The sequence below is a fragment of the Ursus arctos genome, unplaced genomic scaffold, assembly GCF_023065955.2.
Source record: "Ursus arctos isolate Adak ecotype North America unplaced genomic scaffold, UrsArc2.0 scaffold_2, whole genome shotgun sequence".
Taxonomy (NCBI): Eukaryota; Metazoa; Chordata; class Mammalia; order Carnivora; family Ursidae; genus Ursus; species Ursus arctos.
In genome coordinates this window covers 14,652,255-14,677,620 of record NW_026622874.1, presented here as the reverse complement: position 1 = coordinate 14,677,620, position 25,366 = coordinate 14,652,255, and the positions used below count along the sequence as shown (strand labels likewise).

The 25,366-nt window shown below is 37.3% G+C and overlaps 1 protein-coding gene across 1 annotated transcript in view; it reads right to left on the bottom strand.

Annotated features, from left to right (window-relative positions):
* Window positions 1–5,422: 5,422 nt before the first annotated feature.
* The window catches only part of KLHL20 (kelch like family member 20), a 59,796-nt gene continuing 39,852 nt past the window's right edge, over window positions 5,423–25,366 (bottom strand). Inside the window, exons 7-12 of the mRNA XM_057315471.1 lie at window positions 23,364–23,547; window positions 21,472–21,615; window positions 12,676–12,809; window positions 11,340–11,548; window positions 9,575–9,681; window positions 5,423–6,990 (exon numbers count right to left, since the gene is read on the bottom strand). Coding sequence (XP_057171454.1) covers window positions 6,906–6,990; window positions 9,575–9,681; window positions 11,340–11,548; window positions 12,676–12,809; window positions 21,472–21,615; window positions 23,364–23,547 — 863 coding nt within the window. The 3' untranslated portion in view covers window positions 5,423–6,905. The remainder of the gene's footprint in view (window positions 6,991–9,574; window positions 9,682–11,339; window positions 11,549–12,675; window positions 12,810–21,471; window positions 21,616–23,363; window positions 23,548–25,366) is intronic.

Below are 25,366 nucleotides of genomic sequence, written 5' to 3'. Positions count from 1 at the left end.
GCAGTGTGTTTATCAGTGTCTTGGTGACAGATCTTGAATTAATGTCTCAGGAATGAGAGATCGTAGGGTTTTTCTCTAGCACAAAGGTTACAAGCCAACAATCATGTGGAATCAAAGGCAACTGGGAGCCTCTTTTGAGGCAGGAATTGTCTTGTTTACCTTCATGTCCCTGATTTTGCTTTAGCACCATGCTTGGTAAATATCTGCAGATTAAGCGAATGCGTTTTAACCAACTCTTCCATTTTATAGATGCAGACTATGAGACTGAGCAATTTAGGAGACCTGCCCAAGACGCTACATCTAAATCTCTAAATCTCTTCTTTTAATTTATTGAGCACAGGAAGATTTTGTTTTACTTTATAAATGACGTTTTTAACAATTTGTTTGAAAGGAAATAACTTTAATAGGCTGTCATTCTAAAAACAAAGGTTAACTTCTGGAATGGGGTATTATTTCACATATAGCATGAATAGCAGAGATAGTGGAAAAAGCATGGGCTTTGGAGTCAGTCATTCATTTAACTAATATTAAGCTCCTACAGTGTACTTGGAATTGTATTGGGCAACAGGGATATAGCAGTGAAGACAAAAAAGATCCCTGTCATGTGGAAATTATATTCTAGTGGAGGAAGGTAAAAGATAATTTCAGTTGAGAGAAACGTTATAAAGAAAATAAGGCAGTAGGTTATAGAAGGCGGTGATTTTTTACATAGTCGTCGAAGAAGGTCTCTCTGAGGAAGTGACATTTGAGCTGAGTCCTGAGGTGAGAGGGAACGGGCTATGTGAAGGTGAGTGCAAGGGTATACTAGACAGGTAAAACGGCAAGAGCACAGGCCGTGAGAGAGGTAAGAACTGGGTCTGTTTGAGGACTGAAGGAGGTCCGTGTGGCTGGAGCATAGGAAGGGCGGACTAGTAGTAGATGAAAGGGAAGAGACTGTGCAGCAGAGCTCATTCCATCGGTTATCGCTCCCAGTTTTTGACTGGGCATGTGGCTGTCCGGAATAAAGATGACCTTTTCTGACCTTCTCAGAGCTCTGTATAGTCCTATGACTAAGTTCTGACCCATGGCCTATAAACGGAAGGATCATGTAGGGCTTCCAGGAGTCTTCCTTAAAAACAGTAGGCATGTACCCTTTGCCTTTTTCTTAGTCTTCTTCCACCTTTTCTGCTTGGAACACGTATAATGACTAGAATACTAGCCTTTCTTTGTGGTCATGGGGCTGCAGGTCAGGTCATAGGGATGGTAGAGCATGGTCTGAAAGGAGTTTGTGCCTCAAGGACTTAAAGCTGAACCCCATTGCCACCCTTGGGTGGTCTTCCTCTAGACTTATGTGTCAGAGAAGTAAACTTTTTTTTTTTTAAGAGACGGAGGGTTTTAGGGGCAGAGGGGGAGAGAGAGTCTTAAGCAGTCTCCACCTCCAGCACAGAGCCTGACACGGGGCTCGATCTCACAACCCTGAGATCATGACCTGAGCTGAAATCAAGGGTCAGTGCTTTTAACCGACAGCCACCCAGGCGCCCCAGAGAAGTAAACTTTTATCTTGTGTAAACTGTTGCTATTTTGGGTCTCTTGCTCATAGCCAAACTTAATCCTGATAGAAGGAGGCAAGATCTACATCATCTAAGTTTTTGTAGATACTGTTAAGAGATTGGATTTTATTCTAAATGCAATGGGAAGCCACTGAAGTTTTAAGCAGGAGAGTAATATTACCTAATCTATGTTTTATACGATATGAGGGAGAATGAGTTATAGGTGGACAAGAGTGAAAGGGAAAACAGTTAAAAGATTGTTAGAACGGGTGCCTCAGTGGCTCAGTCAGTTAAGCTTCTGCCTTCGGCTCAGGTCATAATCCCAGGGTCCTGGGATCTAGTCCCACATCGGGCTCCCTGCTTAGCGGGGAGCCTGCTTCTCCCTCTCTCTCTGCTGCTCCCCCAGGTTGAAGCTTTCTATCTTTCAGATAAATAAAATCTTAAAAAAAAAAAAAAAGATTGTTAGAAATGGTACAACCTCTATGGAGAAATTAACAATATCTAGCAAAATAATGTGGGATTTACCCTTTAACCAGCAGTCCCACTTCTAGCATTCCTTCCCTAAAGCTCACTGGCAAAATATAAATGAAGCCTGTACAAGGCTGTCTATTGCAATAGTATTTGCAATAGCAAGACTGAAAAAAAATCCAAATGCCTATCAAAGGGGGATTGTTTGAATAAATTATGGTGTAGCTGCACAGTGAATTACCACTATGTGGCTATAAAGAGGTTTGAGGAAGATATCTAATACCGCCCTGGAGTGATCGTGACCTCCAAGCTGCGGTTGAAAGAGCATAATGTGAACAGTGTATATATAGTATGCTGTCTCTTATGGAAGGAATGAGTGAAATGTGAGTTTGTGTTTCCTTTATGTTTCCAAAAAACAATGGAAGGATAAACTAAAAACTAGTAAAAGTGGTTACTAATTAGGGGGAAGGAAGGAACTGGGTAAAGGGGACAGGAATGAAAGTTAAAACTTATTTGAATGTTCCTTGTTTATAGTTTGGAACCATGTAAGTGTTTTATATAATTATGAAACAAAATTGGATCAAAAAGAAAAAGCAATCCTTAAAAAGGGAAAATAAACCTAACTATATTAAGTTCATGCCATAATCATACAGAGAATTAATTTTAGTATCTTTAAATCTTAGTATTTTGACTGTATGTTGTCAACTATATCTTAGGAAAAGAAGAGCAGCAAAGAAATTTAAGTTGTACTCAAGATAACTGAGTACAACATATAACAACGGAGTATAAAACATATAACAATGTTATGAACCAAGATTTTGAGCATAAAAGATACACAGTTATAAAATAAAGTAAGCCGAGTAGAAACTCTGTAATGTTAAATTTGAATTAGAAATACCAGGGTGAACTCATTTATTTTCAAAATTATTTGATGAAGTTCAGCTTATCAATTATTTTATTTCTTATGCCTTTGGTGTTGTGTCTAAGAAATCATTGCTTAATCTGAGGTCCCAAAGGGTTACTCCTATGTTTTCCTAAGGATCTTATAATTTTAGCTTTAAATTTAGGTGTGTAATCCATTTTGAGATTTTATGTATGGGGTGAGGTAAGCATCCAGATTCATCATTTTGTGTATTCATTCATTCTTATTCATTTGTTCTAGTACCATTTATTAAAAAGACTATTGTTTTTCCATGTCACCTCTGTCACCTTTCTTAAAAATTCATTTGGCCATAGATGTTTATTTCTGGACTCTCAGTTCTGTTTCATTGATGTCAGTCCTTATGCCAGTTCCACACTGTCTTTATTACTGTAGCTTTGTAGTGTATTTTGAAATCGGGGAGTGTGAGTCTTCAGCTTTAACTTTATTTTTAAGATTGCTTTGGTTATTCTGGGTCTTTTGCATTTCCAAAAAATTTTAGGATCAGCTAGTCAATTTCTGTGAAAAAAAAGTTAGCTGGGATTTTGATAGTGGTTGTGTTCAGTCTATGATCAATTCGGGGAGTACTGCCATCATAATGATATTAAGTCTAATATCTGTCTAATCTATGAGCATGGGGTATCTTTCCATTTATTTCAAAATTTCCTTTAACAGTGTTTTGTGTTTTAGATAAGTTTTCAGCAAACAAGTATTGCCCTTTTTTTGTTAAATTTATTCTTAAGTATTTATTTCATGTTATTGAGAATAGAAAAAAAAATTTTTTTCAAAGTAAGTGAAAGTTACTTTATTTTGGATAGGTAAGTAGCCATGGAGTTTCAAAGTAGAGGTAAAAGTCCATCCATACTAGATAATGACAGTAAAATAATTTTATATGTTTTCTGTTTTTGAAGATACACCTTTTAAAAATATGCTTGCACTTTTATACATTTGGAATTGTTAATTTCATTTTTGGATTGTTTGTTGTGAGTATATATTGCTCTCGTATCCTGTGATCTTGCTGAACTTGTTTATTCTAGTTTTTTCATTGAATTCCTTAGGATTTTCTGTATGCAAGACTAATGTCATTTGTGAATAAAGAGTTTTACTTAATTTCAGTCTGGATGCCTTTTCTTTTTTTTGCCAAATTGCCTTGGCTAGAATTTCCACCACAGTGGCAGGTAAAAGTGGTAAGAATGTAGTTTTATATTGTTCCTGATCTTAGTGGGAAAGTGTGTAGTTCACTATTAAATATGATGTTAGCTGTAGGTTTCTCATACATGTCCTTTGTCAGGTTAAAGCAATTCTCTTCCTAATTTGTTGATGATTTTTGGATGTTGGATCCTGTCAAATTACTTCTCTGCAACTATTGAGATAATTCATGATTTATATATTTTTCTACTTAAAACTATACATCTCACTTCCAGTTTCTGGTTCCTCATACAAGGATAGCCACTGTGTCCTAACAAGTAAAAAGTTGAAGAGATGGAAAAATCAACAACTCTTCTTGGATCCATAAGAGGGGAGGACATAGGGTAAACTGCTGTCCCCTAAGCTGGAGAGTAGTATAGAGAACAATGAATGGATTTGGAATTGGGATGTGGATATGAGGTTCAGTTTCTACCATGTCCTTCTAACTTTCTAAGCTTCAATTTACTTATTTATAAAATGAAGAGGACCGCCAACCCAACCCAACTCTGAGCTCACTTCACAGTTGTGGAAATCACTATGCAAATATTCTTTTACAGCAATGACATTTATGTAATAAGTATATTTTCTCAGTAATAAAACTGGATCATTTTCAGTGGAAGGAAAAAATAACCCTTTAGGCGCCAATGAACACTTGGGTGGTACTGTAGTTCCTGGGTCTCTGCTCTTGAATCACTGCCATATGAATTGCTCCTACTGGGAACTTTCCTACTTACGGAGAGTCTAATCCTTAGAATTTTGTTCCTGTTCTTATTTTTCTTAAAATATATGCAATGGTAGAATCTTGGGAAATAAGTGAGTTTTGTCTTAAAGACTGACTTAATGACACAGTACCATAAGGATCTCAAAGTTTATATTTTTTAAATGTTACATACCAGATTTACTTAAAGTCTGTTAGTATATTCTAGGCCATGTTTCAAATGGGGGGTGGAGTGGCAGGGTGGCACAGAAAGAGAAATGGAGTGGGGAACGGATTTTTAATGTTGGTCCTATCATTGACTATATTTACTCTTAGGAAGGACATCTTTGGTTTTCAGGCTTAAAGTAGAGAAATAGGTGGGTTTGGACCAGATGATTGTTAAGAGTCCTTCAAGCTCAAAATTGTATAGTTCTAAGTGCTACACCAGAAAATAAGTTTAGAGGTTAGGTAATATTATATATATAATAAAAGTTCATAATTCTAACTGGCAATCCCTTTATTCCTTCAGGTTGAAAGTAGTTACAACTTTACATGAAAGAAATATAAATGACATAGAAACTAAACAGCAAAGACACAAGCACTAAAAAACATTAACCAAAATTTTTTTTTATGGTAAGTACTACCTTTATTTAAAAAAGTTATACATGCTAGAAAAAAGCATAAATGATACATGTAAACAATTGTTTACCAAATACTTATTTTTTTTCCTTGTAAAGGTGCAAATGATCTTTAAATGTAAACACAAAAGTTGCCAAACATTTTTGTAGTGGGGGGGGGGGGGAGAAGGAGAAGATTATTCCTTTTGGTTGCGGTTAAAGTCTTATTCAAAGATTTTCCTGAAAAATACATTGAAAAAAATTGGTCTATGAACACAATGACAAAATGCTGACCACTGAAATTTGTATCATTTTTTTCCTTAAAAATTTTAACTTTTCACCAGAAAGTGCAATTTGAGAGTAGGAACAGTGGCTTTACAGAATGAGGATAATGATAGTTTGTATAAAAGAACCAAGATTTTATTAATAAAATGCCTCAATTTTACACTCATTAGCGTGTACTATTACATGAACTGAAGAATTCATTCCCTTGGAGGCTGTGATTACAGGTAAGCCTCAGCTTCAGCAGGCCTGAGCGTCAAGTGTAAACTGCATAACAGTATTCACTCCTGGGGAGAGGACGTTTCTCCCTGCTGGTCCTTAGTAGCAGTAAGGAAACAAGAAGGAAGGTTGTTTCAGTCAGCAATATTTCTGAGCAAAAACTTTGTTGCAGAGTAGCACATGATTCTATTGGAGGATTCTCAAGACAGCATATAGGAACTGTAGACTGTTTTTATAGAGGCACTGAGCAGAGCTCTAGAGCTAGCAGAAATTCTAGGAAAATATTATGAAAAACTTTAAATATCGTGGAAAACAAGTTCATATGGAAGGAAACAAGATGCAAACTTGCACTGATGAAAACTTTAGTGTCTGAGTCCCGGTTTTATCTACTTAATATTCCTTTTGAATTGTACTATTTAAGATGAGTGTTTCCTTTTTGTTTTGTTTTTTAGATTTTCAAGTCTTCTGGTGCTTAGTGCAAGCATGACGGCTAAACAACACACCCTGCTTGCCTATCTGTGTCACTGGTGGTCCTTCCGAGTAGTGGAGTCACGTGGATGGAGTGCCTAGAATAACAACTACCTCATGTAGAGCCCTTCCCCCTTTATTAGTATTTTCAAACTTAATATCTTAAAAATAAACTTTTACTGCTTGGAATTTTTATCTTTTTTCTTTTCCTTTTTTTTCCTTTTTTAGTGGGAGAAAGGCTAAATCCAAAGCAAAACAAAACGAAACAACGACAAAAAACCCAACAAAAAATCCATGATAAATTAAAACCAAAAATAAATATTCTGCACAGAATTGAAAATTTTTGTGCAAAGGTGGCATCTTGCAGTTGAAGTACTTTCATTGTATTTGTATTTCCATATGTTGAGGCACCGGCAAAGAATAAAATTTGTTCTAATGTCTTCTCGAGCTATACAAAGCTCCAAAGTCAAAGCTCTCCAGAATACAGCGGAGCACGTACACGACTGTCTTCTAGACGTTCACCATATGTGCGATTCACAATGTGTCATTTTAATAACTCCTACACCGCCCCCTAGCCGACGGTAATTCATCCCACCATATAACCTGCAAAGAAAGAAACAAAATCAGATTTCAAAGTGGAAAAAGCACTGTTTCTTCTATAATTTAGATGCTAATGAAACACATGTTTTCTATCATAACTAATGTTTTTAGAGTCACACATCTCTCTTCCAAAGATTAGGACCTGGAATTGAGCACTGGCAAGTAGCAGAACTATTTCAGACATTGGGTGAAAAGATCTCATTTCTAGGATACTGTTTCAAGAATAAGAGAGCATTGTATCCACATTTTGCATCACGACTTCAAAACTACACCTAGGGGAGCCTGGGTAGTGCAGTGGTTAAGCATCTGCCTTCGGCTCAGGGCGCGATCCCAGTGTTCTGGGTTCAAGCCCCACATCAGGCTCCTCCGTTGGAAGCCTGCTTCTTCCTCTCCCACTCCCCCTGCTTGTGTTCCCTCTCTCGCTGGCTGTCTCTCTCTGTCAAATAAATAAATAAAATCTTAAAAAAAAACAAAACAAAAAACAAAAAACACAAAACTACACCTAAACTGACTTCTAAAAATTACACAGAATCATAGTCTACATTTTTGTCTAGTTTTGACCACGGCTATCTTATTTTCCTACTCACGTTTCCCTCTGCCTAAACATTGATAACTTAGTTTTATCCTTTTGTCTTATATGTATTCTTGCAGGACTCCTCCTTTGTGGAACAAATCTGGATGTGAGTAAATAAAGTCAGCCTCTCGTTTCTGACCTGTGAACAACAGCATCTTCAAAGTTAAAGATCTACATGGAAAAGCATATTAGATCCTCTGTCAGCTCTAAGGTAAAACTGGTTCTAAGTCTGGGATATGTAACTACAAAAATTTAGATTGTAATTCTCAACAGATGATCCTTAAGAATTTCATAAATATTATTCGGTCACATATTACTAATTCTATTTAGTGACAGTTACTGAGAAAGAGGTCCTTAGGTAGCATCATGGTGATTAAGTAGCAGAAGTAAATCTGGCGATCTTTCCAGATTCCCACTGAACATAGAAAGTTGAATATGCAAGAAAATATGCCACAAGTGGGAGGCTCCTCTTCAGGAAATCCTCCCATTGTCTATCTTTCCCTTACCTCTATTAATAGGTTTTGCTAAAATGTTACCTTTGCAGTGAGGCCTTCCTAGGCCACATTTTAAAAAGAAACTCCTCCCGGGACACCCCCAACCCCCTTTGGCTCTTCACCACAGCGCTTCTACCCCCTGACAAGGTACTGTTAGTCTCCTTACGAGAACGTCAGCTCCAGGAGAGCAGGGAATTTTTTGTTCACTGTTGTAGCCCTGAGGTCTGGAACACTCAACCATCTTAATTAACAAGGCTGTGAAAATGTGATGCAGCAGAAGCCGGAAGTGTCCAGTGTCTGACTTTAGTATTGTGATTGACAGAGCTGACGGAGCCACCCAGGTACCCCAGTTTTTGAATTTAATAAAAGCACAAGTCACATGATTTACGTGAATTTATAAGAACCACTTAAGTACTTAGGAAATATTTGTTGAGATTGTTAAGACAAGGATTTAAAAGCAAAGTAAAATTAAACCTATAAATACAGTTTAACATAGTTAAACCTCTTAAATAAGAGGTAGATTCCTTCCTAAAAGTGATGTTAAAATTTAATAGTTTTTTTGTTAGTTTTTTTTTGTTTATTGGGCTTAAACTTATGACCCTAGATCAAGACCTGAGCTGAGACCAAGAATAGGACACTTAACCAACTGAGCCACCTAGGCGCCCTTAGACTTTAAAATAGAATAATAATATATTTAAATAGATTTTAAAAGCTTAAGGAAAACAGTCAGTTTTAAAATGAAATAAACTGTTATTTTTTAAAAAAGTAACAGGTGCCTGGGTGGCTCAGTCGGTTAAGTGTCTGCCTTCGGCTCAGGTCATGACCCTGGACTCCCAGGATCGAGCCCTCCACTGGGCTCCCTGCTCAGCAGGGAGTCTGCTTCTCCCTCTGCCCCCTACCCCACTCGTGTTCTCTCTCTCAAATAAATAAAATTTAAAAAAAATTTTTTTAAAGTAACTGCAATTTATTTTTTCCTGCATATAAAGCTGTCCCCCCAAACCCCCCAAAATTGTGACAGATTAGAAGCAAGAGATCTAAGTTCTAATTCTATCACTAACTTGCTTCATTTTATTTCTCAGAGCCTTACTTACCTCAGCTGAACAAGATGGGGCTAGAGAGGAGATTTTTTTTTCTGTGTTTTCCATCTCTATTATAAAACTGAACAGTTACCAAAGAGGAGATGTTGTAAAATGTCAGCCGCTTTAGAGCAATGAAGTCACAATAAGCCATCAAATACGGGTAACTTGGAGCTCTCTTACGAGTACTGCAAGAGCACTTCTCAATGTACTGACCATCCCCATTTTGATGGTCACGGGTGACCTTATGCCGTGATTTTCAAGTTAGCAATGAGTGATCTGCAATGTAGCTTAAAGGTTACCTCCATGAGGCACGTATTGCATGGTGCACTGGGTGTTATACACAACTAATGAATCATCGAGCCTTACATCGGAAACCGGGGATGTACTGTATGGTGACTAACATAATATAATAAAAAATCATTAAAAAAAAAAAAGGTTACCTCCATGTATTGGCATCAGGATCAAAAACTTCAATGGTCTTCAAGTACGTTGTGCCATCGAAGCCTCCTACAGCCATGAGCTGTCCATTCACTACTGCCAGGCCAACCTACAGGACCAAAACACAGTAGCTGCTGAAGAAGCCAGAGAATCACTGGGAAAATCTGGACTAGTTTCTAGATAAACCTTTTTAATAAAAGATAATTCTTTATGACCTTACATTCTGGTTTACTTGAACACAGAGAAAACAGTAATGACAAAAATATTCTACATTGTGGGAACAACAAAATTATATATTCAGTTAGAATATTAATACAGAGTCAAAAACATAAATTTCTTAAATTTTTGGAAAAGCGTCACTGGGAGTGGGCAAGAACTTCCAAACTGCTCTCCCTTCTTTTGGTATTTGCCTATTCTAACCCACTATCTAAACTGCCACTAAAATTCTGTTTAAAATACAGATCTAATCATGCTGTCACTTTCCTCTAAAAACCTTCTAAAGCCTCTCTACCGCCTAAGGGTAAGTTGAAAGTCCCTATTGTGTCATTCGGGCCCTCCAGAAATCCATACTAGCCCATGTTTTAGCCTCACCTCCTTATGTACCTGACGCTGCAAGAATAGTGATTTAACTGCTAGTCCCAGAAAAGACCATGTTTTTCACGCCTCCATACTTAGCACATGTTGTTCCCCGGCTGGTGTTTTCTTTCCCTTTTCTAGAAAATCTTATTTTTCTTTCATGGCCTAGCTTATGTGCGACTTTCTCTGGTAAGTCTCTTCACTGCCCCCAAACACATTAGACATCCTTTCCCATGTTCTCTTATAATGCACATGCTGCAACAAGATTTTTTTTTTTAATGGTTAGCTGTAAACATTTCCATTTCCTTCACTAACTTGGGAGCTCCTGTGGAGTTGTACTTACTCTTGCTTTCCTAGCACAGAGTAAGCACTTAATAAATATTTGCTAAATAATCAGAATGTAGCAGTGAAAACTGGAATGTGATCTAGAAGCTGTTTATTACTCACCAGTAATAAAGAATCATAGATATGGGAATGTTTTGACTTGCTGATGCCTCCCAGCGACATTTGTGCAAACCAGAACTCACTCCCTTTTATCCTTAGATTATGGAGTCTTAGCTACTGCTGCATCCTCCCACTTGTTGTCCTACATCGATGCACTCCTAACACCATCAGTGGCTTATGGGTTACATTTCACTCTGAACCAAATGTCCTAGCATGGATGCATGCTAAACTCCACCCTGGAAGTCTCTTGTAGTCACATGTCATCCATGGTCTAGAACATGACATAAGTCAGCCTGACCAGGTCTAGACTACTCAAACCAGTTTGTGGAGACTGGTGGTGGGGCCAGATGTGTTTCTGCCTAAACATTTGTACTGGTGTGCCGACTACTTAGAATATTACCTAGGAACATTCATTAGGAAAATTTAGCTCTAATTGAGAGGGATGAATATGGGTGAAGTTAGATAAGGGAGTGGATGAGAGGGTAATGTCTTTCAGGGAAACAACTGATGAGAGATAAATCACAAAAATAATTCTATTATTAAGGATATGACTGACTATAAGATATTTAACTACTTGAGATAACAGCAATTACAAGAAATTAATTTTTTTCCAGTACAAAAGTAGCAGGGGTTGTTTTGCCTAAACAGTGCACCTCCTTACTGTGCCAGTATTTTACAGATCAGAGCTCTCCTGCACAGCCCTGTCTTGGTGCTTTTTCCCAAAGTTTTCAGTAGCTGGGCACTTACTCCGCTACGACGGGATGTCATAGCCACCACCGGAGACCACTGGTTAGTTCTGGGGTTGTATCTCTCAGCACTGCTAAGCTCTGTAGTGTCATCTCTACCTCCTACGGCATAGATCATGTCCTGATACACTGCACAGCCTAGGTGTTTCCTCCGGGTCCCCATAGGAGCTATGGTGTGCCATCTGTTTTCCTGAGGATTGTAGCGCTCCACTGCAGGGGGAAAAAAACAGTAAGTGACTATTCAACCACTTCTTCTTACCTCTAGTTTTTCCTCGTATCCATTAAAACTTTGTGATAACACATATTTTCACTACACAATCTGTTTTTGCTTCTGAGAAGGACTTGTATACATTTGGGCAAAACCACTATAATCTCATCAGGGCCTACGGTACGGTGGAAAGGCCACATGCTGGAGTTAAGGTACCTTAGTTCTAGTTCTGACTATATGACTTGTGGCCTTACCTTTATTTTTTTTAAATAAAGATTTTATTTATTTATTTGACAGAGAAAGCACAAGTAGGGGGAGCAGCAGAGGGAGAGGGAGAAGAAGGCTCCTTGCTGAGCAGGGAGCCCGATGTGGGGCTCGATCCCAGGACCCTGGGATCATAACTTGAGCCAAAGACAGATGCTTAACTGACTGAGCCAGCCAGGTGCCCTATAGGATCTGTAGGCACCATTCCATACGAGTAACTGATTGTTACAATCAGACAACTTCCGTACTCTTGTATTCCCTTTGCCTGTATTCCTACTGCATTCTACGCAGAAGACAAGATATGTGACTGTGAATCTGATGCAGAGGCCACACTAACAATGTCCTTAGGCAGAAACATCCAGTATCTCCCAACAGAAAGGACTAACACATAAACCAGCGTATAGCTGTGACTTTTTATTTATTCTTAGATTACAATATAGGTTTTGTCTTTTTTTTGGTTTTGGTTTTTTTAAGGAGAGATGGTTGGGGTGAGGCAGAGAAATAATCGTATTAGGAAAATAGTTCTTTTATTCATTATAAATTCCTAGAATCTTATAAAGAGGAGGGAGAAGTATTTTGGAAAGACGCTAGAAGAATATGGCTGTAGAGGGAGCTGAGGAGGAACTGGGAGTTGTACTCTCCTAAGGGGAAAATAATTTCCAATTATTTAGATTATTACAAATAACTATATTATTTACATAAATATTATATAAATTATTTTAATTTTACAATTTATATTTATGATTTAAAATTATAGGATAATAATATAAAATTGAAAGTATAATTTTTATACTTTTCTGTAGGGGGACTCTCTTGAGGAATGTGCTGCTTTGGGGGAACCAGACTGACCTTGGAAGGGACTAACCTGTGTTGAGTGGAGATGTCCCATCAGAGCCACCCACAGCATATAAGAACCCTCCTAACACAGCCACGGCCACGCCTAGTCTTCTGGTGCTCATAGAAGCCACCCGAGTCCATTTGTTTTCCTTTGGATCATACCTGCGGTGAAAGAGAAACCAAAGACTGCATGCCTGTTTTTATGAAGTGAGGCCTTTTTCATAAGGTGTGAAATCATGCTAAAGATATGTTAGATACGTACACTTGCTATGGTCAAAATGTACAGTGAGAATCTAACATATTTTACTTAGTTACTAGGAAAAAAAGTGTTAGAATTTGTGCCCGTGTCAGTTATTAAGCTGTTTTCTATACTCTGACTTGTGATGCTGGGGCTGGAACTCTGAAAACAAAATTTCTCCTTTGCCAAGCTGGCTCTCTGTCAGATTCTGCCAAGAGGAAGGATTAGCTGCTGGGGAGCTAATCCTAAGTCCAGGGGAGAAGGGACAGACTCGTTTCGTTTGCTTGCCAATCCTGTTAGTGTCGTCTCAGCAATGGCCCTTTCACTCTGACCAGTTCAGTTCCTAGACTTTTTCTGGCACATCCAAAACTAGCCTTGTTGTGCTTCTTGGAGGTCTTAGTCACGGCTCTGTGAGGCACCTCCTCTGAGCTCCTGAGGTAAGAGTACCAGGGCTCCAATTATCCGCAGCTGTATAAATCACCCCAAAACTCAGTGACTTAAGATGATTTTACTAACTTTCCTGTTTCCATGGGTCAGGAATTTGGGAAGGGCCTCACATAGAAGTTCTGGCTCAGTGTCTCAGGTGGTTGCTATCAAATTGTGGCTGGGGCTGGAAGAGCAGAGCGCTAAAGCAACGGGCTGCTGGCTGGGCATCTCTCCAAGTAGCCTCAGGGTCTCTCTGTGCAGACCTCTCAGCATGGCAACCTCGGACAGTTCAAGGCTTCAAAGGTGCCCCAAGAGATCCAAGAAAAAGATGTATCTTTTACGACCTAGCCTCAAAAGTCACATACATAGGGCCACTTTGGCTGTTCTTGTAAGGCAGCCCAGAATCAAGAGGAGAAAATGTAAACCCCACATTTCAATAAGAAGAGTGTCAAAGACAAACGATACCGAGTGTGTGAAATGACAGGTACTGTTATCACCTTTGGAAACTACAATCCTCTAAAATGAGCCAGGAAGAGGACCCTTCATGGAGGTATGTCACAGCTGTTCAGAGCACCGCCCCTCAGGTGCTGGTGGTTCAAGCTCTGTGGGATCTCTCCTTGAGGCTTCTAGGCTCCCATAAATCTGATCTCTGTGCTCCCAGATCTGGGTTCCTACAGTGACTTCAGTGTCCTCTTTTCATTTTTTTCAGCCCTTCAATAGCTGCTAGCCAATTTTTGAATATTAAATTCTCTCTACTAAAATAACTGGTGTGGCTTCTGTTTTCTTTACTGAGTCCTGATTGATAAATTACTAGTGTTCAGAAATAGGACAAAAATCACTTGGAATAGGGCTGGCATTTTATTGCCTGGGTGGGAAATTCTGTTAGTCTATTAAATGCTGTCAGAAAACTCTGTCAATATTGCAGGAAATATAAAATAAATGATACCTTGCTCTTAAGAAGCAAGTGAGGTAGATGGAGCATGTTCTTAAGGAAAAACCTCCAAACAGATTCTGAGAATGTGGTAACTAATACAGATGAAAGCAGCATAAATATAAATACTGGAGAATGGAGGCCCTGGAGAAAGGTTGTGGTTAGTCAGTGGTGGTTTCCTGAGATTCATGCATTTTTTTTTTTAAGATTTTATTTCTTTATTTGAGAGAGAGACAAAGAGTGCACACAAGCAGGAGGAAGTGGAAGGGCAGAGGGAGAGGGAGAAGCAGGCTCTCTGCTGAGCAGGGAGCCTGATGTGGGGCTTGATCCCAGGACCTGGGGATCATGACCTAAGCCGAAGGCAGATGCTTAACTGACTGAGCCACCCAGGTGCCCTGGTAAATGCACTTTGAATAAAATTTATCTTTCATCCCTTTTGGAAAATTCTCAGCCAAAAATTCTATTTGCAAATACTGCTTCTGCTCTTATCTCACTCTACTTTCCTTCTGGGATTCCAATTATATGTATGTTGGACTGTTTGTGTCCCATGAGTCTCTTACAGTCTGTTCTTTCCATTCTGTTTTCTCTGTTCTCCCTCTGTTTGGATAGTTTCTATTAATCTCTTTGAGTTCATTAACTCAGTCTTCGGTTGTGTCTGGGCTACTTTTACTGTGTCTAGTTAATCTCATTTCAATGAGTTCTTAATTTTAGATATTATATTTTTCAGTTGTAGAATGTACATCTTAGTTTTAGATTCCAATTCTATATTAAAATTCTCCAACCTTTTATTCATTTTTAATCTTTTCCTCTATTTTATTTAATGTATTCATTATACTTAAAGTTTTTTTCTGTTAACTCTAAATGTAGATCATTTATTATTTTATTTTTTTAAATGACTTATTTATTTGAGGGAGAGGGAGTGAGCATATGCAAGTCGCGGGGAGGGGGGAATGAGAGGGAAAGGGGGAAAATCTGAAGCTGACTTCTTTCTGAGCATGGCGCCCTACACAGGGCTCGATCTCACCACCCTGAGATCGTGACCTGGGCTAAAATTGAGTCCAACACTTTACCGACTGAGCCACCCAGGCACCCCTAAATGTGGATCATTTATAAGTCTGCTTCTATTGTCTATTTTTTCTCTCAGCTACTGGCCACATTTTTGTTTCTTCAGACGTTTCACAATTTTTCATTTTAGCTGGACATTATTATAAAGGAATGGAATCCTAGAAATTGAAGTTGATATTATCTCCTCATTTCTGCACCACCCCTGCAGCCACCCCTCTTGGCCGCCAGTGGTGGATTCACTCTTTCCTGTATTAGGCAGGGAGGGTGAAATGTTGATCACCTCAGTCCAATCAGGAATTGAGTTTTTGTTAGAATCAGTCCACCTCAATTTTCAAATGTCTCAAGGATGAGAGCTACCCTGTATTTGTCGCAGGCCCCTCCCTACAGCAGGACTTTATCTTCTAAGCACTGTCAGTTTGCATGAGATTTCACTCACCCTAGTTCCCTAGTCTCTTGAGCTACCCCAGCACTCAGCAAACATCTCATGGAGAAACACAGCAGCATGTTTGGAATTGTTCTAGATTCCAATCTGTCAATGCCAACCTGCATGACTGTTAAAAGTTCTACTGGTTTACCTCTCCTCCAGGAGAATCCCTTTGCCTAAGTCAAGTCCAATATTCAAGCCTTCAGACTTGACAAATATCCCCAGGGAAGAAAACACCTGACGATCTCAGCTCACAAAAATGGGCTCTTTCTTCAATGGAATTTTAGTTTATCTAGTCCTTGTTACTTCCACATGTTTCTGATGTTTTAAAAAATATATTTGTACTCTCAGTTTTTCCTAGTTGTTGCAGTGGGAGTGATGGCTGGCACTACTTACTGCATTCTACTTGGAAGCAGAAGTCTTTGCATAATTTTTTTAAACTGTAAAATAAAACATTGATTCAGAAAGCCACACAAAACAAATGTGTAGTTTAATGAGTTTTTATAAGGAAAGCTCATCACCCAGGCCAAGAAAAATAACTTTGCCTGCCACACTGGAAGCCCTCCCATGTGTCCCTTTCTAAACTCAATGCTTTCTTCCCCACAGGGTAACCATTATCCTAATTTTTACAGTAATCGCCTCCTTGGGTTTTTTTAATAGTTTTTCCCACCCAAGGGTGCATCCCTTACTTTTGTTCACTATAATTTTTTTAAAGTCTCTTTTTTTTTTTTTAAAGATTTTTTATTTATTTATTCGACAGGATAGAGACAGCCAGCGAGAGAGGGAACACAAGCAGGGGGAGTGGGAGAGGAAGAAGCAGGCTCATAGCGGAGGAGCCTGATGTGGGGCTCGATCCCATAACGCCGGGATCACGCCCTGAGCCGAAGGCAGACGCTTAACCGCTGTGCCACCCAGGCGCCCCTAAAGTCTCTTTTTATCTACAGGTTTTTTTTCCTCCACCTCCCCTTTCCCCCATACCCCCACAATTCATCTTTTAGAACGTGGGGCATTTGACCTGCAATTTCCCCCAAAACATGGATTTGATTGACTAGACACTCATAGTGTAGTTCAACACACTGGTCTGTCCTTTGTACATTCCACAAATTGGCAGCTGGATCCAGAAGTTTGATTAGACCACGTTTAGTCCCTTTGGCAAAATTACAGAAGGTGATATGTTAGCAGCTGCTAATTATTAATGCCTAGGTCCATTTATTTACTGAGTGTTACAAAACGATTATATCCAATCTTTTATTTTCTTCTGTTCGGATATTTTTATAAAGAAACAATCCTCAGGGTGCCTGGGTGGCTCAGTTGGTTGAGTGGCTGGCTCTTGATTTTGGCTCAGATCATGATCTCAGCATCCTGGGATTGAGCCCTGCATTGGGCTCTGTGCTCAGTGGGGAGTCTGATTCAGGATTCTCTCTCTCCCTCTGCACCCCTCCCCTCATGCTCTCTAAAATAAATAAATAAATCTTAAAAAAAAAAAAAAACACAATCCTCTTATTGACTGTTTTGTACCCAATTTACATGTGATACAGTTCATACAAGAAAGGTTGGGTATATGTGTGCTGCTTTCACTTTATTTACTAGTACTCAAGATGATAAATTCATTCCCTGTGATCTTCTGAAGGCAACTAAATAGGTTTGTTTTTTTTTTTTTAATGGCAATAGGAACTCATAGATTTAAATATATTTATTGGACTTTAATCAGTCACAATTATTTTCTCTCAGGTTAAAACTGTCCCATCTTTTGTCAAGTGTGAACATCTTCAAGTTTTCTCTTGGGTCTTTTTGACATCTCCTAGTCTTTGATAGGTTGTTTGCTATCTGGTATGTCAAACTAGCCCAGGCTTATCTGTACATTTCCTGTCCTAAATCTGGAATCAGACATTTCTCCAAGAAGCCCTCATTTCTTTTAGGGAAATGGAACTCCAAGACACTATCTAGGAATAGAGCTGTTCACTGTCACTAGTTGGTCATTATTTCTAGGCCTCTTTAGTTGACAGAACTAGAATATAATTTTATTTTTAATAAGGAACTTAATTAAAATTGAAATTCAGGACTACAAGGTCTTTTACTTAACTTTTTCTATTTTACGTTTATATTCTTCCATATCAAGAACCCTACTTTTCAAGAACACAGTAGATGATAGAATTAGAATAACCCGCACCCATTTCTTTTATTCCACATTATACACGTAGCAGTCTTAGATTAGCAATACTATCACTTCACTATCCCTGAGAACAATTAAAATTCTTTTTGCATATCTCTTCCCATTCTCCTCCCACTTTTGAAGATATTTGTGCCGCATTTGCACCGACTGAGCATATAGCCAGTGCATGCTATTTTAACCCCTATTTACTCAGAGCTCTCCGAGTCACTGTATGTTTCATGTTCACCCTCCATCAATGTCTCTTTAGTAATTTTGTCTGAAGCTTGTTCTGTACATTACTCAGTAAGGACTCATGGGAACAATATTTTGATTTCTTACGTGTTAACAGTTTGTGCCCTTCATACTTCAAAGTCATTTTCTCTAGTTATAGAATCCTTCGCTTACATTTTCTTTGAGTGTCTTAAATGTTATTCTGTTTTCCTCTAGCACAAAATATTGCTTTCAAAAAGTATGATAGTAATATAAATTTATTTCCTGTATAAATAACATGTACTTTTTTGTTGATTGACTAAAGAATTTGTTTCCTTTATCTTCAAGGTCCAGTAATTTTATTAGAATATATCTTGGTGTTGATTGTTCCAGGTCAGTATTCAGAGGATATAGGGTATTCTTTCAATAAACAATTACATTTTTTTTTTTTTACTAGAACAGGAAAATAATTTTGAGTTATAGTTATTAGCATTTGTTCCATTCCTTTGCTTTGGTTTGCTTTGTCATAGACTCCTATTATCTGTATATTGGATTTTTACCTATCTTCAATATTTGTTGCTATCTCACGTATCCTTTTTTTTTTTTTTTTTTTTTTTGACTTTAAAACATTTCCTCTATCACCTTCTATTTGTCTTCTGGCATTATCTGCTTTGTTTACTTGTTCTAGCTTAATCATTCTGAAGGGATTTCTCCTCTTATTTCTAATATTTTTCTGAGTTTTGTCATCTCATATCTGGGTTTTTCAAATTCTGACTTACATAGTGTTTTCATGTCTTATATCATTTTCCTAATGTCTTTTATTACACTGTGAAATAGCTGATTACAGTCTTGATCTATTCTGTGGGTATGTCTTTCTGCTGTGCTTTTATTATCTATAGAGGTGTTATTCTGCTGCTTATTTTCTCTTCATCTATTAACTTTGTATTGGATTTAACCTCAATACTTTGCTGTTGTTCATTTTTACATGAAATGAGTTTTCCTGAGGAGTGGTTCATGGTAATTTTCTAACTTCATGGAACTCTTTCTAGTTTTTTCATATAGTGTTAAAAGAAGTATAGTGGTTTGCCTCCCGAGATTTATTGGCTTTATTCGCTGGTCCTCCTTTTTATCTTGGCCTTCTCTTGCTCAATTTTGATCCTGCACCCAGAAGTGTGGGCCCTGTTCTGCAAGGTCATACTGCCGGTCAGTTTTGAGGGTTATTAGGGACTAGATGGCTCTAGCCCAGCTGGTTTGCAACTATGGTGGCTTTGCACCACTTCTCTCTCCACCCTGGGATATTTGGCAACGTCTAGAGACTTTTAGTGTCACAACCAGGTGTGTGCTACTGGCAATTAGTGGATAGAGGCCAAGGATGCTGCTAAACATCTGACAATGCACAGGACAGCCCCCACAACAAAGAATTATCTCGCCCAAAATGACAATAGTGCTGAGGTTGAGCAATCCTCTTCTAAGTCCTTCAGATCTTATTACACAGGTCCCTTGCACTTCTATATTGGGATTGAGCAAAACCCTTCTTAGTTTCAGCTGTTGGTCATAAATTTTCCCTTCACTCTTTCTAGTAAATATATATTGTCTATTTTGGGGTTCTTCTGTTCTTAGATCTGCCATACTTCCGATTGCTTCTCTGTATTTTCTCCTGCATAGACAATGATACAATGCAGGTCTTGTGGCTTTTGGTACTTTGCCTTTGCCCACTGATGTTTTGGTGTTTATGGGAATACCCTCTCCCGTAGTTATATTTTAAATGTTGTCCATAGTTTTTTTTTTTTTTTAAGTTGTGGTAAAATTTACCACCAATTTACATTAAATTTACCACTGTAACCATTTTTAAGTGTATAGTTCAGTAGTGTTAGGTACATTCACACTGTCATCCAACCAAGTTCCATAACTTGTCCATAAGTTTTTAGCTTTGCTATCTATTGCTCTGTTTTTATGTGGGGATTTGGAGAGATTAAAGAATTATGCTGTTGTTGCTATCTTCCCAGGATCCTCTTGCATAGAGTTTTGAAAGTGGAGAAATAGTCTCTTAACGGAAAAATAAAAAGAAATAGCTTTCGAGAGTTACCTGCAACTTTACCTCTATTTAAGACGGTTAAACTCTTTAATTTAAACATGGTAACCCAACTAGTAAATGCTATTTGAAAAATTCTTAAGAGTCATGAAGCATTTCTTTTTAAGAAGTGAGGATGAAATGCAGAATGTTCTTGCTAGTAATCATTAACACGAGACTCCAAAATCTAATCTTTAGGACAGAATGACAAAAAACTGATGGAGCAAGAAATTAAGAATAGAATCTATTTCACTAAAATTAACTGACTTGTAAAAGTATAAATTAAACTTCCACAGCCAACCCAGATTTCCCTAAGTACGCTTCAAGAATCAATGAGAATCCATATACAAAATATTTTGGGGTATTTATAAGATGTGCTAGACAAAGTATTATTACTTTGATCATCTTTTTTGGAGGAAGTCTCGGCAGTCATACATTAAGTACACTCCAAGTACTAGGGGAAAAAATCAGAACAGATTTCAGAAGTGGTATACTTAATATCATATATGGAATATAATTTAGAATATGATTAAAACTCTTCAGTTAGGCTCCATCAGTAAAACAAATAGTTTGAAAAATCAGGTTATATCTTTCATCCTCTTAGACCCTTAAGATCATCTGAAAACTTTTCCCCTAAAGCCCATGGGATATTCACTTAACTGTTTCCTTTAAAGAGACCTTTATATTCTTTTATTTTGTTTATTTATTTATTAGTTTCAGAGGTAGAATTTAGTGATTCATCAGTTGCATATAACAGCTAGCGCTCATTACATCAAGTGTCCTCCTTAATGCCCATCTCCCAGTTACCTTATCCCCCTACCCGCCTCCCCTCCAGCAACCCTCAGTTTGTTTCCTATAGTTAAGAGTCTCTTATGGTTTGTCTCCCTCTCTGACTTCCTCTTGTTTTATTTTTCCCTCCCTTCCCCTATGATCCTCTGTTTTGTTTCTTTAATTCCACATATGAGTGAAATCATATCAAAATCATATGATAATTGTCTTTCTCTGATTGACTTATTTCGCTTAGCATTATACCCTCTAGTTCCATTCACATTGTTGCAAATGGTAAGATTTCGTTGTTGTTGTTTTTTTTTTTGATGGCTGAGTAATAGTCCATTATACATATATACCACATTTTCTTTATCCATTCATCTGCTGATGGGACATCTGAGCTCTTTCCATATTTTGGCTATTGTGGACATTGCTGCTATAAACATCGGCGTACAGATGCCCCTTTAGATCACTATGTTTGCATAGTAAACACCCTTTATATTCTTTTAAAAAATTGAAAATGACTTAAAAAAAATCACCTCTCAACAATGTTGAGGCAGGACACGCCATCCTGGCCACCCACAGCATAGAGAAAGCCTCCGAGCACTGCCACACCAACACTTGTCCTGCAGGTGCTTGTAGGAGCCACATCACTGCTCCATTGGTTTGTTTTAGGGTCATACCTACAGAGAACACAATAAGAGCAGAGTTTGTATTATACAAAGAAATTCTGGCTATATTTATATACTCTATATTCTTTCCTCTAACTATGGGCTGATTAATAACTAAAGCATATGAAAAGCTAACTTAGGTTTTATTTTTTAAACTTAATTTTTACTTATACAAGTTACATATGAATATATTTTCTTTAAAACTTTTTTTCAGAATGCTATAGAGAAATCTAAATTTTCCTTTGAGTTCCACCAATTTCTGGTCTCTTCCCATTGTGACTTGGTGTATGTTCTTCAAGACTTTTCAGTAAAATACTTTTAAATAGGTATATTTATAACCAAGTATGTCTTCTTTACATAAATACCACATGGTAAGCATAGCTTTTTCACTCAACATACTTCTGAAATTTATCCATGCTAATAGATAATGCTCTAGATTTTTCCAGGATTTCATTATTGTGTGTGCCATTACATATTCCTATTGATGTATCTTTACATGTGCCTGACATTTGGCTATTAAAAACAGTGATTACCCTTGTATATTTCTCCTTGTGCAAATAGAGGATGACAAGTAGAATCATGGGGCACAGAGTAGAGTCATTTTCAATTTTAAAAAAATACTATAAAAAAAATATCAAATTGCTCTTTGTGTAGTTATATCAATTTTATTTGTTTTCAATTTCATCAGCTTTTCCTTTTTCTTTTCTATTTAATTTCTTTCTATTTTCTTGGGTTTTGTTGCTTTTTTTATAACTTCATGATTTAAAAGCATGATTTATTTTCTCCTCTTTCTTGTTTTCAAATGAATGCATATTCAGTTAAAATGCACTATAAATTTGCCTCTGAATACTACCTTAGTTGCATTCCACACATTTTGATATATTTGGGCTTGTTATTAAGTTGTAAATATTTAATCATTTCCCATTCTTATTTCTTTTTCTCAATTTATTATTATTTTTTTATATTTTCAATTTTTTTAAAGTAGGCTCTATGCCCAATGTGGGGCTTGAACTCACAACCCTGAGATCAAGAGTTGCATGCTCTACCAACTGAGCCACCCAGAGGCTCCTCTAACTCAATTTATTTTTAAGTGTGCTTTTTTTTTTTTTTAAACTTCTATGGAGCTGATCCTCCTGTTTTATTTTTCAGCTATACAATCTATACCTCTAGATCTTTCTATGCTGCAGGATGTCACAGACATGTTTAAGAAGTACCCAGAATCTCTGTAAATCAACACGGTTGAATGAAAAAGGGTATATGAAAGCAAGAAACCAGAACAATTATCATAGGATTCCAATGTGCCAGACATTGTGATAGATATGGGAAAAGACATTTTAACAATGATAGCCAATCAGATATGTACAAGTATGTTCAAAATACTTACGAAAAGGCAGAGGAACTAATTGTGTGGTGTCAGAGAAGGCTTTATATAGGAAATAACATTTAAGTCTTAAAGAGATATTCCAGGGGAGAACAGCATGCATATGGGTAGGCAAAGAGGAATAAAAGAGTTAAGTGTGTCCAAGGAACTACAGGCAATTTGGTGGATCTGGCATAACATTAGGGAACAGTAGTGTGACTGGGAGAGACAGATTGCAAAAACAGGTCAGGTGGAGGTTACATTACGAAGGACTTATATGTCACACTAAGGGGTCAAGGCTGCCGACTAGTGCCACAGATGCAACACTAAAGCAGCAAATCATATTTGTTTCCTAGTTAACATCTCAAATGGAAAAAAAATTCAAATTGACCTTACCTACCTTTCAACACTATTGAGGTAAGAGGATCCATCATGGCCTCCTACTGCATATAGCAAGTCATCAAGAACACTGACCCCAACTCCACATCGCCTTTTGCTCATTGAAGCTACCATTCGCCATTCATTGGTCTGGGGATCATATCGTTCAACACTAGAAATGGCATCTCCACTGCACCAGCCACCGACTGGGGAAGTAATAGAAATGGTCAGGAGAATACCTATCCTAATGCACAGAATGTATCACTCACTGCAAAACTTTAAATTGTGACCTAATGCTTGGACTTACCAAATATCTCTAGAAGCAGGTCAAAACATAAGTTATGACTTAACTTATTCCACTGGGGTTGTTATATTCTTTAATTTTCTAAATAAGTTAGTAGTAGGTCCATTTTACAGTGGAGGGCAAGGACACTAATTTAAATCAGATTGAGAAGTAATGTGGCATTTAATGGATAGAGCACTGAATTTAGGTAGAAAACAGGTTTGACTGTTACCTCTACTAAGCAATATGATCTTGGGAATATCTTGTAAACTACCTTATTTGTAAAATTAGGAATAAAAAATTAAAAGTGAAATAATATATACATGAAACTGCTTTCTAAAGAATTTAACACCACATAAATGTAATTTGTTATTGAAAACCTAAAGAATTAAAACCCCACAAAAAATACCAAGCGTTGGTGATGTGGAGAAAACAGAATCTACTAGTGGAAATGCAAACTGTTGCAGACACTCTGGAAAACAGTATGGAGGTTCCTTAAAAAATTAAAAATAGAACTACCATACAATCTAGCAATCCCACTTCTGGATATTTATCCAAAGCAAATGAAAACACCAATTCAAAGAGATATATAAACCCCTGTGTTCAATGTAGCATTATTTACAATGGCCAAGATATGAAAGTAACCTAAGTGTCTACTGATAAATGAATGGATATGTACCACATATACACAACTGAATATTACTCAGCCATAAAAAAGAAGGAAATCTTGCCATTTGCAACAACATAGTTGGATCTAGAGGGATCCAACTAAGTGAAATAAGTCAGACACAGAAAGACAAATAGGATGCAATTTCACTTATGTGGAATCTAAAAAACAAAACAAAACAGAAACAAAGTCACAGATATAGGAAACAAACTGTTGGTTACCAGAGTGGGGAAGGCTTCTGGGGTGGCCAAAATAGGTAAAGGGGATTAAGAGGTATAAACTTCCAATATAAAATAAATTAGTCATGGGGATATAAATGTGTAGCATAGGAAAGACAGTCAATAATATTGTAATAACTGTGTGGTGACACATGGTAACAAGGATCATTTTGTAATGTATAAAAATATCAAACTGCTATGATGTATACCTGAAACTAATAAGATATTATATGTTAATTATACTTAAAAAAAACTATAAATCAGAAGCCTAGGTTTGTTTTTATTCTAGTAGGGAAGTGATTTTGACTCATCTATTCATGTTCTCTTAATAGGTCTTCTTGTGACTAAAAATAATACAAAAATTCTTATGATATATACTACAAAATACTGTATAATCTTCATTCTGTACTGAATTCTACACTGTCCAACATGACATTTAAGGTCAGAAAACTTTTTGAAAAAACTACATTTTTCATAACCAGAATGACAGGTTCAAACTGAGTTCCACGGAGCTTCTTAGAGTACTATCTGAAAAAAAAGTGTGTTTATAGCAGATACATTTAATTTGTTATTCTTCCAAATCATCTCTATTCCAATCCAAAATAAGAGCTACATTCTGGAGCTTAAAAAGTTAAGTAAGGATACTTTAATCTCAAAGCATTTGAAAAATAATGGTTTCTAGGGGATCTCAGTAACTTCCTAAGCCAGACTAAAATGGGAATAATGTTTCTAATCTTATTCTAGATGGATGTGAAAACTCGCTTCTTTATTTCAAATCTCAATGTGCTGTATACATTTTATTTTTTATGGTTTCATTTAAATCAGAATATTCAAATAATACAAAATCACAGTAGGGT